Here is a 16,042-nt window from a genome sequence, read left to right as displayed (position 1 = left end):
AACATAGAAGCTGACGAAATTGCAGTCTTCTGGAAATAGAAGAGGAACCAAAGTACAAGGACCGGAAGGTAGGACTAGGCTCTGGCAACTGACTGGTGAGACTGCCTCAGTATAAGTTTAGGCCTATACAGGAAACAAGATGGCCACTGGGGGGAAGGCGCACAGAGCTGGGAGGGCTAGACAGTTTGTGACTCACAACATCACCTGCAGGCCGGAGGAGAACTCAGCAATAGATCCTTAGAGCAGGCTGATGTGTTCCCTGGACCTCTGCTGGTGAAGCAGCATCCTCTTCTGAAATTCTTGGAGCCGCCTCCAAGCTTCCTGCAGGAGCTCCAGCCATCCCAGCCTGTACCACCTCAGAAAGCAGTGTCTCTGCCTTAAGGAAGAGAGAACTTGGAATGTGGTCCCCATGTCTGTGTCTGCGTGGAATGGATCAGTGGCACCAGAGCTATCTGCTCTCCTGTGTTGTCGAAGTCAATATAAGGATGATGCCAGGCCCTACCATGGTGATGGCGCATAGATGGTCCTGGTGCACTATGCTTTGATGCCGCCATTCTCATGTGCGTCAACCTTTCCAACTGCGTTGGATCCCTGTGTTTCAAATGCACTAACTGCACCAGGCACTGAAGAGGCAGAGACTTTGCTTTAGCTGTTGCATCGGGGTCCTACGCCTATGGCACTGAGGAAACACCACGCCCACTTACTCATTGAAGCCCCAGAATGGTCAGAAGCTCGACACTTCCCTGTCTCACTAAACCCCTAAGCTGCACAGGCAGCGTAAGCCTTGGAAGTTGAGCCCTTAATTGATTCACTGCCCATTGAGGAAAAAGCTTGCTTCTGGAGCTCTGCCATCTTATAGGCTTGGTTCTCTGTGCTCCAGGAGATATGTAGACACAATCATAGCAGTTGACAGAGTCATGGTAGGGACCCAAACACTTGTAACGAATGTCTGGGCCATCAGTAATCTACATGTTGCATCCGCAGAACAGTCCTTGAAGCTACCAACTAGCTTTTGAGCACTGGCGTTTTCTCTTCTTCTTTCTTCTTTTTTTAGCTCTGGAAAGTGCTGTTGAGCAGCTGCTGAGGCAGCAAAACAGAAAAAGGTGTCATGAGAGGCCTAAAGAAAAATGATTAGAGAGGTGCATGTCCAAATTGTAGCACAGACAAAAACTGTCTGAGGGGGGTCATGAGGTAACATTCCAGTGGGAATTCCCGCACATACTCAGTAGAGCAAAAACTTTGCTGAGCTCAGTGTGTTCTGTTCAGTGCCCTCGGATGCCATCACTCACATGTTCAGCCCTGTTTGTCGATGGAGAAACTGTTTTACAAGACAATTTGAAAGTACAATGTTTACTCTGTGCTTGCCATCTTGTCATGCTGCTCTATAATAGAGACATGCTCGTCTGACTCCTGTTAACCAGCATTGAATTTACAGGTTTATAGTGTATGTAACAAAATACATATATTCTGATCTGCATAGAGTTTATTCTTGTTTCATTTCTGCTTTGGTTTCTCAAAAATAAACTTGGGCTGCTTATCTCCCTACTTTTTCACATTATTCCCATGATTTCAGTAGAAAACAGACCTATAACAATATCTCAACAGAAATTAATATGCAAGATGGTTTGTTGTAAAAATTGTGATTGCAAGGCTACAGAGTATAGTGAAGAAGAAATGAGCCATCAGGCATTATTAGTACTTCTAGCTAAAAGGTAAAAATGTGTTGTTGCATAGACCTGTAGAGAGAAGATTGTTTCCTATATTAGAACTCAATATTTACGTATTTATTTTTATTAGAAGTCGTGGAATCAGTTATAATCCTGAAGTTTTAAAATATCTACTACCTGTTATTTGATAAATATCTCAGTCATAACATCTTAAAACACTTGTATGTCTTCTGTGATCTAATTGCACCCTACTGGCAATCTTCATTCCTTCATAGGCACCTACTCTTGATGCCAAAGTAACCATCTTTGTATGGATTTTTATTGGCACAGGAAATCTCAAATATTTCATTTCAAGAAGTATTATGTTGGATGATGCCTGTTATACAACTCTTTTCAATCTAAGATCTCTCTTGCCTCACCATAGAATGCGGATTTTTAACACGAGCTGTATACTATTAGCAATTTTGACATACTGAAGTTTTCAACTGAACAAGGACTTTATAACTAGCCACATAACACAAGTGTCATGCTGGGAAGGAGACAGTGCATGTGACAGAATAGAGTTGACCTTTCAACACTGTTCCAAGAGAACAGGAGCTCTGCCTCTCCTATTGGTAACAGGAGTATGAAACCAGTACAGGAGCCACTGTGAGCCAACGAAGACAGTATGGACGTCAATTGGAAGGGCCTTCTAAAGTGTGTTCCTCTTTCTTTGTTTGTGTGAGATGTTTTTTGGGTGCAAGTTCTCCTTGTCTGTTAATGCCACGCTTTGCTTTCTGTATTCCCAGACAAATTGGATGGTTTGAAAATGGGCAGCAAGAGGAAGCATTTTGCAAGCCGAATAGAAGACTATCTGCAACTTCCTGATGATTATGAATCGCGTGCCTCAGAGCCCGGAAAGAAAAGGGTAAAGTGCTTTTTGATGACACTCATGCTCATTTTCCCTCAGAGTTTGAGTAGAAAATGATGTACTGTTTTCTTGGTATGATGCAGACATAATATTTCTGGATAATAAGTATGTTTTGGAGCAAATAGTCCTGTGATGAAAAAATAATTGATGTAGTCATGAACAGTACTTAGGCCTGGTGTAGGAAGTCAGCCACAGAGGGGCTGATAACAGTGACCATAATGTAATCAAATTTCCATCTTCACAGGAAAAAGGAAGCTAAACCTTTCAGTAGCAAAATTTCAAAAAGAAATTAATGGACAGAACAATAAATTGCTTACAGGCAGCATGAATTTTCTTTAAAAATGAGAAAGTAGTTGTTAGATTGTATAAGGAGATATAGCTATCTATATATAGATACATTTATATACACACACACATATAAATATATATGTGTGTGTGTATATATATATATATATATATATATATACACACACACACACACACTTTCTCCATCGATAAGCAGGCATGAATTAATCATAGTATGTGTGACATTGTCCGAGTGTGCCGGCATGCACCCAGCTCTCAAGCTCAGTAAAACTTTAGGAGGTAATTTTCAAAGGAGTTACGTGCATAAATGTAACATACAATTTTCAAAAGCCATTTACTCGAGCAAAGTGAACTTTTGTGAGTAAATCCAATGAACAATTCAAGCAATTTTCAAAAATCCGCTTAACACAGATAAAGTGCATTTACTGGAATAAAATCCAGTTTTACGCATGTAAATGCTTTTTAAAATCAGGCCCTTACTGAGCATGTGTGAGAGTTCCTATGTTGAGTCCCTCAGTCTTTCTTTTTCTGACCTACCTCACAGACATGTTCCAGTCTCTCTCTCTCTCGCTCCAATTTTTCAACTTTTGGTTTTGTGCCTTCTTACCTTCTCTTTTCTTGCCGCTGCCTTGGCAGCACCTCTAACAGAACTTTCCAGTTCTTAATAAAAAAAAAAAAAGTAGCATGGAAACATCCAGGGCCATGAAGCTTGTGCACAACAGCTTATATCTCTGGGTACCAGATGTCCATTATGGATCTGCAATGCTGTCTGTTGTTGCCTAGGCCCGGACCATGTCCCCCAGATCACAGCATTGCACCTAGAAAATGGAGGCCCTAAGGATGGCGCCAGCGGGTAAGATCCCCAAGTCTGTGTGTGGCAGAACAGCTGAGCCAGTCTTCATTTAGGAATGAGGCATCACTGGACTTGCAATGCAGGGAGTCAAGGTAACATTTCTCCCCATCTCACTCCCTTGTGCAAGGGACGGATACCACTCTTCTGGTGCCAGCCTTATGTCAGGGTTTGAATGGGACACATAAGCCTATAGTGCCAGGCAAGATGCTAGGAAAGCACCCAGATGACATGAGGGACCCTCTTTGGGACCATCCACCTCAGAGCCGAAGAGAAAGTCAGCATAGGGCTCTGCTGGAGATCCCTTCCTCAATGCCGAGGTGAGAGAGAGCTTTGCTGCAGAGGTCCCTTCATCCTTTATGACGCAGGTGATTCCTAGGGCACCAAGTAGATGAAGGGCAGACCAGGGTGCTGTCCATGTCCTCTGTGTAGAGCTCACGCGCCAAGGCATAATTGTCCTGCTTGGCACAGAATGCCAAGGCATCATCAGTTGTAACAGAGTCGAGCACTTCAGTGCACAAGCTCAGAAACCCCACAGCTGAGGTTAGGGGTTGACCGGAGACTCAGCCATCTCCATCTAATGACCAGGGTACCATTTTTAGGAAGCATCAATACAGGCACATCAGAGCCAGCCACTGCCACAGCATGCACATCTTCCGTGGCTAGTGATGATGAACCAATCTGAATTTTTGAAGAGGACATCTCACCTCCAACACAAGGGCCCTGCAGCCTGAGGGACTCATCTGATCTAGTGAATAATTTATTTGCCTCCTTAAGCCCTGGAGAACAGAGAGGAAGCTTGGAACCTCTCCTGTTTAAGATGGAGGGATTTTTCCCACATAGTGGGGCCGACCACACATGGTCCCAATACAGGTGATTGACTTAGCTTCTGAAGCTAGGAGTAAGTCCTCATTATGAGATAGTGGATTCTCCTCATCTAGGTAAGAACATAAGAAATTGCCATGCTGGGTCAGACCAAGGGTCCATCAAGCCTGGCATCCTGTAAGACCTCTTGTGTGTCAGAAAGCGATGAATCGGATTCTGTTCATTTTCCATTCAGAACAGCAGAAGTGTCCTCTTTAATCACCTGGACCGAATGGTATATACCCCAGAGTTCTGAAGGAGCTAAAAAATGAAATTTCAGACCTATTAGTAAAAATGTGTAACCTATCATTAAAATCATCCATTGTACCTGAAGGCTGGAGGATAGCAAATGTAACCCCAATATTTAAAAAGGGCTCCAGGGGCGATCCGGGAAACTACAGACCGGTTAGCCTGACTTCAGTGCAAGGAAAAATAGTGGAAAGTGTTCTAAATATCAAAATCACAGAACATATAGAAAGACATGGTTTAATTAATTAATTTATATTTATTTAGAATTTTTATATACCGACATTCTCGATACACATATCAAATCAGGTCGGTTTCCATAGAACAAAACAGTCGCTGTTAAGGTGTTACATAGAACAGAGTTTTTAGAACATGAGAACGTAAATATTAAACAGAGTTTCTTAACATAAGAACGTGACTATTAAATAGTATCAGGTAACAGTGTACAAAGTTGAATGGTAAGATCTGAGCATAATGAGAGCTGATGAACTAGAGCATCTACAGTGGTGACTTTCATAACCTGTGGACTGTCCGTATAAGGCGTAATCAGGCACAGTGGGGTTTGGGGGAGTTCAAGAGATTTGTATTGTTCTATATTGCCTTTTGACCGGTGTCTGAGTGTTCCTTCGATTCCGGGAATGGAACAAAGTCAGCATGGATTTACCCAGGGCAAGTCTTGCTTCACTTTTTTGAAGGAGTTAATAAACATGTGGATAAAGGTGAACCGGTAGATATAGTAGACTTGGATTTTCAGAAGGCATTTGACAAAGTTCCTCATGAGAGGCTTCTAGGAAAAGTAAAAAGTCATGGGATAGGTGGCGATGTCCTTTTGTGGATTGCAAACTGGCTAAAAGACAGGAAACAGAGAGTAGGATTAAATTGACAATTTTCTCAGTGGAAGGGAGTGGACAGTGGAGTGCCTCAGGGATCTGTATTGGGACCCTTACTTTTCAATATTTTTATAAATGATCTGGAAAGAAATACGACGAGTGAGATAATCAAATTTGCAGATGACACAAAATTGTTCAGAGTAGTTAAATCACAAGCAGATTGTGATAAATTGCAGGAAGACCTTGTGAGACTGGAAAACTGGGCATCCAAATGGCAGCTGAAATTTAATGTGGATAAGTGCAAGGTGATGCATATAGGGAAAAATAACCCATGCTATAATTACACAATGTTGGGTTCCATATTAGGTGCTACAACCCAAGAAAGAGATCTAGGCGTCATAGTGGATAACACGTTGAAATCGTCGGTTCAGTGTGCTGCAGCAGCCAAAAAAGCAAACAGAATGTTGGGAATTATTAGAAAAGGAATGGTGAATAAAACGGAAAATGTTACAATGCCTCTGTATCGCTCCATGGTGAGACCGCACCTTGAATACTGTGTACAATTCTGGTCGCCGCATCTCAAAAAAGATATAATTGCGATGGAGAAGGTACAGAGAAGGGCTACCAAAATGATAAGGGGAATGGAACAGCTCCCCTATGAGGAAAGACTAAAGAGGTTAGGACTTTTCAGCTTGGAGAAGAGACGGCTGAGGGGGGATATGATAGAGATGTTTAAAATCATGAGAGGTCTAGAACGGGTAGATGTGAATCGGTTATTTACTCTTTCGGATAGTAGAAAGACTAGGGGGCACTCCATGAAGTTAGCATGGGGCACATTTAAAACTAATCGGAGAAAGTTCTTTTTTACTCAACGCACAATTAAACTCTGGAATTTGTTGCCAGAGGTTGTGGTTAGTGCAGTTAGTATAGCTGTGTTTAAAAAAGGATTGGATAAGTTCTTGGAGGAGAAGTCCATTACCTGCTATTAAGTTCACTTAGAGAATAGCCACTGCCATTAGCAATGGTTGCATGGAATAGACTTAGTTTTTGGGTACTTGCCAGGTTCTTATGGCCTGGATTGGCCACTGTTGGAAACAGGATGCTGGGCTTGATGGACCCTTGGTCTGACCCAGTATGGCATTTTCTTATGTTCTTATGTTCTCACTCTCTATAGCTGATAGGTAGTGTTCCAGCAGGTAGAAGAATTGGTAGCAGGCACCAGGATAGACAGACAGGCCCTCGAGGAGCGAGTACCTGGATTCAGGTTAGGCACCTGGAAATAAGCAAAGGGCCCCCGAGGAGCGGCTACCCAAGTTAGAACCCCAGAGGGTGAAGATAGCTTCCAGAAGCGGCAGAGCAGCTTCAGATCGGAACGAATCCAATCCGTTGCTAACTCGGCGAGAGTCAGCAAATGGGCAATCTTTGTAGTCGGAAGCAGTGATGTCACTCGAAGTGGACGCCGAGGTTCGCGCAAATACTGCTGTAAGATGTGAGGCGTGTGCGAGCGCACGCTCTAGGAGGCCTCAAGTCAACATGGCGGGACGCCGCGTCAAAGCCGCTCCGGGGACACCGGAGGGTGCGGCAAGGAGATGCTACGGACGCCATTCTCCCGAGGCTGGTGGAGAAGGCTGAAATAGAGGTGAGGCATGTTGGGCGAAGCCGTCTGAGACCTACGGACGCAACAGGAAGTTTAAAAGAATGATGTCACTGAAGAAGCCCTAAGTGTTAGGGTGAAATGAGGCTCTCGTTGGATAAAGATCTCAGGAATATAGGATAAAGATCTCAGAAATATATGTGGACAATACAATACGATTATATGAGCATATGAAGATAATTGATATTAGTGATACTGGTTTTGTATTATAATTGCTCTGTTGAAAAGTAGAAAACTTTTTTTTCTGAAAGATATTTGAAAATAGCATTGAATGTGTTGCAAATGTTTAAATAATTGTAACTGTTTAGTTTTTACATATTTTATGTGAAGGATGACTGAGGAATGTGTGTGATACATGTATGGTATGAATGAAGTGACTGAAGGGTAAAGCATCATTGAGTGCATTTTAGTAATTGGATATAACTAGCACAGGTAATACAGGGAAAGGTCCATGTATGTAATAGAGTTTTTGTGAAAAATTTGAGGTCACAAATTGTTGAAAATAAAAGAATGTGGCATGGATAATTGCCTAAGGACCTCTGATTTGGAGTGTACAGTTTTCCAAATGGTCATTAGTGGAGTACCACAAGGAGCAGTACTGGGACCTGTGCTGTTTAACATTTATAAATGATCTGGAAAAGAAAGCAACAAGTGAGGTGATCAGTTATGCAGATGATTCAAATTTGTTAAAACAGCAGAAGATTGTGAGGTACTGTACAGGGACCTTGTGAGACTGGGCAGCTTTATGGCAGATGAAATATGATGTGGAAAAGTGCAAAGTGATTTACACAGTGAAAAATAATCTCAACTACAGGTACCCAATACTAGCTTCCCTACTGGGAATCACCACCCCAGAAAAGGAGCTTGGAGTCCTTGTGAATAATACATTAAAGTCCTCAGCTCAGTAGGCAGCAGTGGTCAATAAAGCAAATGGAATGCCAGGATTTATTTGAAAGAACTTGAGAATGAACAGAAAATATCATATTGCCTGTACAGGGTCATGGTGTGGCTGCATCTTGAGTACTGGGGGGCGGGGGGGCGTGGAATGGCTCTCATATGATGAGAGGCTAACACAGGCTGGGTTCTTCAGCTTGGAAAAAATATGACTGAAACGGGACATGATAGAAGTTTATAAAATCATGAGCGAGGTGGAATGGATAAATAAGAACAGTTGTTTACCCATTCAAAAAATACTAAAACAAGGGGACACTCCATGAAAACTAGTAACCAGCAGATTTAAAACAAATAAATAGTAGAAAGTATTGTTTTACTCATCATACAATCTAGCACTGTGGAATCTTTTGCCTGAGGAAATGATGAAGATTAATAAAATAGCAGGGTTTAAAAGATTTTGGATAAGTTCCTAGAGGAAAAGTCAACAAAACATTAGCAGGTAAGCTAAAGAAAGCTACTGCTATCCCTGGGCATGAGTAAAAGCAATTAGATCTATTTTATGGGATCTGCCAGGTGCATGTGACCTGGATTGGCCATTTTTGGAGACAGGCTCCATGAATTTTGGTCTTGAGTACGCATGGGAATTCTTATGTTCAGAATGCGTTGGAGGTTGAAGGAACTGAAAAAGCCCAAAAGCAAGCATTCTCAGGTCCTCTTCTTTCCTGACACTGATGGACAGCATCACTGCCAACTTATCCAAGAACTTGAAATAGAGGAGATCCTCTGAGGCAAGTTAGATAATGGAGGTCTGAAGGATCTGTAGAATCTTCCTTTTCTCCTGACCACAGAGGAACATAAGAAACATAAGAAAATGCCATACTGGGTCAGAGCAAGGGTCCATCAAGCCCAGCATCCTGTTTCCAACAGTGGCCAATCCAGGCCATAAGAACCTGGCAAGTACCCAAAAACTAAATCTATTCCATGTAACCATTGCTAATGGCAGTGGCTATTCTCTAAGTGAACTTAATAGCAGGTAATGGACTTCTCCTCCAAGAACTTATCCAATCCTTTTTTAAACACAGCTATACTAACTACTAACTACAGTGTGGGTTACTTTTCCCCATGTGCATCGCGTTTGCACTTGTCCACATTAAATTTCATCTGCCATTTAAATGCCCAGTCTTTCAGTCTCACAAGGTCTTCCTGCAATTTTCCACAATCCTCTTGAGATTTAACAACTCAAAATTATTTTGTATCATCTGCAAATCTGATTACTTCGCTTTTCCAGATCATTTATAAATATTTTAAAAAGCACTGGTCCCAATACAGATCCCTGAGGCACGCCACAGTTTATCCTGTTCCATTGAGAAAACCGACCATTTAGTCATATTCTCTGCTTCCTATCTTTTAACCAGTTTACAGTCCACAATAAGACATTGCCTTATATCCTGTGCCTTTTTAATTTTCTCAGGAGTCTCTCATAGGGCACTTTGTCAAACACCTTCTGAAAATCCACCAGCTAACCATTATTCATGTTTATTAACTTTTTCAAAAAAATATATAGCAGATTAGTGAGGCAAGATTTACTTTGTGTAAATCCATGGCTATGTCCCATTAAACCATGTCTTTCTATATGTTCTGTGATTTTGTTCTTTAGAATTGTTTCCACGATTTTTCCCAGTACTGAATTCAGACTCACCACTATATAGTTTCCCGGTTCACCCCTAGAATCCTTTTTAAAGATCAGGGTTACATTGGCCACCCTCTATTCTTCAGGCATGATGGATGATCCAAGCAATAGATTACTAATTATCAGTAACAGATCAGCAATTTAATTTTTCAGTTCTTTCAGAACTCTGGGGTGTATACTATCTGGTCTGGGCAATTTGCTTCTCTTTAATTTTCAATCTGCCTTATCACATCTTCCAGCTTCATAGTGATTTGTATCAGTTCTTCTGAATCATCAGCATTGAAAACAGTTTCTGGCACAGTTATCTCCCCAACTTCCTCTTCAATAAACACCGAAGCAAAGAAATTGTTTAGTTTTCCCACTATGGCCTTGTCTTTAAGTTCCCCTTTAACTGCTCGATCATGTAAATGTCCAACCAACGCCCTCACAGTCTTCCTGCTTTGGATATATTTTTTAAAGTTTTTATTTAAAACAATGACCATGCCAGATGTAAACTGTTAACCTTTGTAGCTGCACCCGATTTTCCCTAATTAATTTCCTTATTTTTATTAGTCTCCGTTTTGAAAATTTAATGCTACTGCTGTAGATTTATTAATGCCCTCCCAGTTAAGTCAAATTTGAGCACAATATGATCACTGTTGCCAAATGACTCCTCCATGCTTACCTCTTTCACCCAATCCTGCATTCCACTAAGAATTAGGTCTAAAATTGCTCTCTATCTTGTCAATTCCTGGACCAACCTCTCCATGAAGCAGTCATTTATTTCATCTAGAAATTAGCTCCTTTGCATGTCCTGATATTACATTTATGCAGTCAATATTGTGATAATTAAAATCTCTTATTATCACTCTGCCAGATTATTAGCTTTGCTAATCTCTGTTAATATTTCATTGTCCTTCTGTTCATTTTGGCCAGGTAGACAGTATTATATCCCCACCACTATACTCTTCCCCATCACACATGGAATTTCTACCCATAAGGATTCTACTATGCATTTAGTCTCTTGTAAGATCTTTATCCTGTTGGATTCTATGCTATCCCTAACATAATACGCCATCCCCCGAACAGGTTGATCCACTGTATTGTTGGGAAATAATTTGTACCCTAGTATAGCACTGTCCCATTGGAACAACTCCCCTATGAGGAAAGACTAAAGAGGTTAGGACTTTTCAGCTTGGAGAAGAGACGGCTGAGGGGGGGATATGATAGAGGTGTTTAAAATCATGAGAGGTCTAGAACGGGTAGATGTGAATCGGTTATTTACTCTTTCGGATAGTAGAAAGACTAGGGGGCACTCCATGAAGTTAGCATGGGGCACATTTAAAACTAATCGGAGAAAGTTCTTTTTTACTCAACGCACAATTAAACTCTGGAATTTGTTGCCAGAGGATGTGGTTAGTGCAGTTAGTATAGCTGTGTTTAAAAAAGGATTGGCTAAGTTCTTGGAGGAGAAGTCCATTACCTGCTATTAAGTTCACTTAGAGAATAGCCACTGCCATTAGCAATGGTTACATGGAATAGACTTAGTTTTTGGTTACTTGCCAGGTTCTTATGGCCTGGATTGGCCACTGTTGGAAACAGGACGCTGGGCTTGATGGACCCTTGGTCTGACCCAGTATGGCATGTTCTTATGTTCTTATCCTCCTTCCACCAGGTCTCTGAGATACCAGTTATGTCTACCTCTTCATTCAGTGCTATGTATTATAACTCTCCCATCTTCTTAGACTTCTAGCATTATTATACAGACATGTAAAAGTATGGTTTTTGTTGGTATTAACCTGCTCTTCACTTGACAGGGGTATTTTGGAATCTTTTAACTCAGGTGGTTCTTTACTTATAGGCACATAAGCTACTATTGCTTTTACTAGAATCTCGGTATTAGGATGCCCTAACTCCTCTATCATTTTAGTATCCTTCGAAGATACCTCCCCCTGAACCATGTGATGCTGAGCGATTGTCTGCTTTCTCCCATGTTCTAGTTTAAAAGCTGCTATATGGTTTTCCAGGTTAATCTTGGAGCCCTTTTTAAAAATCAGCGTCAGATTGGCCAATTTCCAATCTTCAGGACTGTTTTAAATGATAGGCTACAGATTATTAATAGTTTTGGCAATTTCATGTTAAGTTATTTTAGAGCTCTAGATGAATGCCATCCAGTTCTGGTGATTGGTTATTCTTTAGTTTGGCAATCTGATCTTATTCCATCCTCTAATGTCACAGGTATTTGTTTTAGTTGCTCAGAATCTCTGCCATTAAAGAATATTTCAGGTGTGAGAATGTTCCCATCAGCCTCCTCTGTAAAGGCAAAGAATTCATTCAGTTTTTCTGCTATTTCCTTGTCCTCCCCGAGCAGCCTTTTGCCCTTCAGTCATCTAACTGCTCAACTGACTCCCTCACAGGCTCTTTCTTTCAAATTTATTTGAAAAAGTTTTTACTTTAGGTTTTGCCTTACCAACAATTTTTAAAATGACATAATTTTGAAACTCCATAGCCACCAGCACCTGGTACACCCTCAGGTGAATCATATTTGGTTCTGCTGCCGCCTTCTATTGAGTTTTTGGGCCCTGTGACATGGTGGCAGGGGGGGCTGCTTTTAGGTTGCATGCTTGCAGCATCCTGGAAGAAGGCCTGATGCACCGTTGCACTGAGTGAGAGGGGGTATAAAATTGGGGGAAGTATTCCCAGAGAGTTGCAAATGAAGGCTCCTGGCATCAGAATCCTGTCCCTGGTTTCAGTTAGCTGGAAGCTCGAAGTATCAGAATACAACTCCTAAAATATGAAATGTGGAGCACCATAGTAGCAAAAAAAAAAAAAGTACATTTTAACATCATAGAAAAATGAGGCACACCAGTTCAGAGTACATGCACATATCAACGTATGCATGTATTCATAAGGTTTATGACTGTCATTTTGTAATCTGTGCCAAACATTGTATGGAGGCAACGGAAGAGTAGAATTATTAAATAAATAAATAAATAAATAAATAAATAAATAATGGTGTGCTATGTAACAGGAGAAATCTGAGGTCAGTCAGAAGATGTAACTGTGTTTAATACAATGCTTTGCCTCACTTTAGTATCGAACATGCACAACCAAGGCAGTTCCTTTATTATTTTAAGGTGTTTTGTTACCCCGTTGCTGGCGCACACTGACTTGACTTTGTAACGGCAGCTAGCAATGACAATCTAATGCTTCCCCTGACGGGCATTCCTCTTTTTATAGGTGCGATGGGCAGATCTAGAGGAAAAGAAAGATGCGGATCGAAAGAGAGCCATTGGTTTTGTAGTTGGACAGACAGACTGGGAAAAGATCACTGATGAAAGTGGTCACCTGGCTGAGAGGGCGCTCAACCGCACCAAATATATTTAATTTGTAATTATTTGTGGCATCTTGGTGTTTTTGAGGTGAGTGCATTGTTTGATGAGGCTTTTACAGTGTCATGAGAATTTGTGTTGAAAAACTTGTTGGTTATCAGAATTCTGGGTACATTTTGTATTTGCTTTTCTGTCTGAAGGAAGGAAATAGTGCAGTAGCTGTGTGGCGGCTTTGACTGTATTGTGGGTATCCCAGCGCTTTCAGTCTGCACGTCTGTGCTCTCTTCCTTCTCTAATGGTCTTTTCTCCTTTTCACAGGTGGTCTGCTTTGACGAAGTCTGAAGCAGAAGTGCTACCCTTCCTGAGCTCATTGTGCTGTCATGTTTATAGTTTTTCCATTTGGTTTGTTTCTGTGATTTTCTTAGAGTATTAGGAGTTGATTCGTGTTGTTCCTAAGAGGCGCACCACATTGGAGTGAAATTTTTCTTTTTAACAATTTGTTTGGGAGGGGCTAGGTTGGGGGGGGGGGAGATACTGCTACTTGCTGACTATAGGGGAATAATGAGTGGGATAGCAGACAGTTTCATAAGTTATATTGTGTTATGAAACACCTGTTGCTCCATTACTTGTGTGAAGTTCCTCGTTTTATACTGTATGTATCTTGTAGCTTATTGTACTGAAATCAGAACAATAAACTTTCATTATTAACCAGGACAAATTGCTCTGGAATCCAGCTTCACTCTCTCTCTTAAATTTATTTGTTCTCTGTGTGTGATGAAATTCTTAGCATGTAAAGGCTATTGAACTCTAGACCTTTATAAAGCAAACTGGTAGTGTGGTCACTGGTTACTCTGCACCCTATTTCAGTCCCTTCCACTGATTGTAAAAGTTGCCCAGCTATCCATCATTGCCTACATGTAATGGTGGTCTGATATTTTCAAGCAAGATGCACAGCATTGCACAGAAGAGATCAGATCACACTGCTCCTGGTATCTTGTGACTTTCAGAAAAGCCACGTGTCTCGTGCAGCAATGAAAGACACATGATGCAAGGTGGAGCACCAAAGCTGTGAAGGCCCTGCTCTACCTAACAGAAGGCCTAGAACTATATCGCTGTGTGATTGTAATTTTTCCCATCAAGGACTCGTGACGTGAAACAGAAAATATTGCAGCAGTTACCTGTTGCATGGAGGTGTAAATCTGTCTCAGCTCTTGTGTTCAAATGTTCTGTATGAATGGCATTCCTGAGAGAGATTTAGAGCTCAAGGGCTGTGCACTGAATCGGCAGGGGAAGGGAGAACGTCATGGTCATTGTGTAAGAGTGACACCTAGTGACTGGCTATAGGAGGAGCCCTAGTGCATGGCCCCTGCTTAGGATGGATATCACAGTGATTGGAATAAAGGAGGGGGAAAATCCTCAGGTAGTTGTAAATGAAGGCTCCTGGTGCCAGATCCCAGCCCTGGTTCTGACCAAGCTGGAAATACAAAAGAGCAGGAGGAAACTGCCGGGTCAAAAAGTAATAGATTTAAAGCTCACATGCAGCCAAGAGTGCATGCAGTGGCAAACAAATGAAGCAAGCACTAGTGTTTTCTTAGCTGTTACCAGATTTTCTTCTGATTTTTTTGTGGAGAATTGATGGTGAATTCTTATTTTGGATTGGAACTCCAGCCCATGTTCCCACCTCTACAAGTGAAATCCAAATATTACCTGAACTTCCGTGTTGGATATGCTTCGGTTTAGCCATTTGATTTCTTCTCCCATCATCTGAACAGCAAACGTCATGAATGTGTTCTTTGACTGTAACCTGAAAGCAGATGTCTTTAAAGGGAACCACTGGTCCGGCAAAATATATGCTCTTAGCAGCTCTCATCCTGTTGTTCAAGGTAAAATTGGTACATACCCACTTAAAATTTGTCTAGCCAGTGAGATACTTTGAAATTGTATCACAGTGCACCCTCTCTCAAGTGATACAGTGTGTAAAAACTCATCTTTTTGACAGAACCTTCAGAAATAGAAGATGTATTTTGTCAGTTATCTTGTTTTCCTGTAACCTGTGTAATAGCCCACATTGGTATGTTTTTGTGGTTTGTTCCACAAGCTTTCACTCCAACGATGTATCTCTTGGAGCAACTTGAATGCTAATTTATCTTCATCATCAGCAGACGTAGTGCATCTCCTTCCATTGCCCTATCTTGTTTGTGAGGCCTAATTTGAACTGGTTGTTACCCTGTTAAACTTTATTGCTATTAAATAAATTTAATTACTACTTTGTAAACTGAATTGCTATGAAAGAGCTTCAGCAACATCAGTGCTACACTGTTTTCATACTATATTGATAGATACCTGGCCATACTCTTTGGTTGTGGTAGGCGATGGCTTCCTTGTACCTACTGTCGTCATTTGAGTTGAGATAGGGTTTATATGAGCTAATAGTAGTTGTTTTATAAAATGTCCTAAATGATCAATACACCAGGTAACACTTGAAACACCAATTAGTGTCTTGAATTGTATTTCCCATACCTTGCTATCATTCTTCATTGTTTACCAGATTTATGCTGTCAACTGAAATAAAAATATTTGAAAGCTAGTAGAAAATGTAAGTATAAAATCAAAATTGTGTTCACGTATAATGGAAAATAGTAAGATTTTGTACCTTTGGCTACATATAGGTGGCACTACTAAACTGTGAATAAACACATATTTGTATTGAATGTTCCTGTTCTGTTGCATTTCTCAGCAATTAGTACTGATGTGTGCTCAGCTCATAATGTGCAACATCTCACAAAACTACCACTTTTACTTCTACTCTCTGCATATGGC

At 41.1% G+C, this 16,042-nt stretch overlaps 1 protein-coding gene across 2 annotated transcripts in view; it reads left to right on the top strand.

Annotated features, from left to right (window-relative positions):
* Positions 1 to 13,936, top strand: part of YLPM1 (YLP motif containing 1) — a 443,744-nt gene extending 429,808 nt beyond the window's left edge. The window contains exons 19-21 of one of the 2 annotated variants that reach the window (XM_029598421.1): positions 2,456 to 2,574; positions 13,131 to 13,312; positions 13,541 to 13,936. In XM_029598421.1, coding sequence (XP_029454281.1) covers positions 2,456 to 2,574; positions 13,131 to 13,277 — 266 coding nt within the window. In that variant the 3' untranslated portion in view covers positions 13,278 to 13,312; positions 13,541 to 13,936. Of the gene's footprint in view, positions 1 to 2,455; positions 2,575 to 13,130; positions 13,313 to 13,540 lie in introns of those variants that run through there. The other variant, XR_003856278.1, reaches the window with a different exon arrangement.
* The last annotated feature ends 2,106 nt before the right edge of the window (positions 13,937 to 16,042 follow it).

This window comes from Rhinatrema bivittatum, chromosome 4 (assembly GCF_901001135.1).
Source record: "Rhinatrema bivittatum chromosome 4, aRhiBiv1.1, whole genome shotgun sequence".
In the NCBI taxonomy this organism is placed as follows: domain Eukaryota; kingdom Metazoa; phylum Chordata; class Amphibia; order Gymnophiona; family Rhinatrematidae; genus Rhinatrema; species Rhinatrema bivittatum.
Note: the sequence above shows the minus strand (reverse complement) of the source record. Positions and strands in the feature narration are given on the sequence as shown.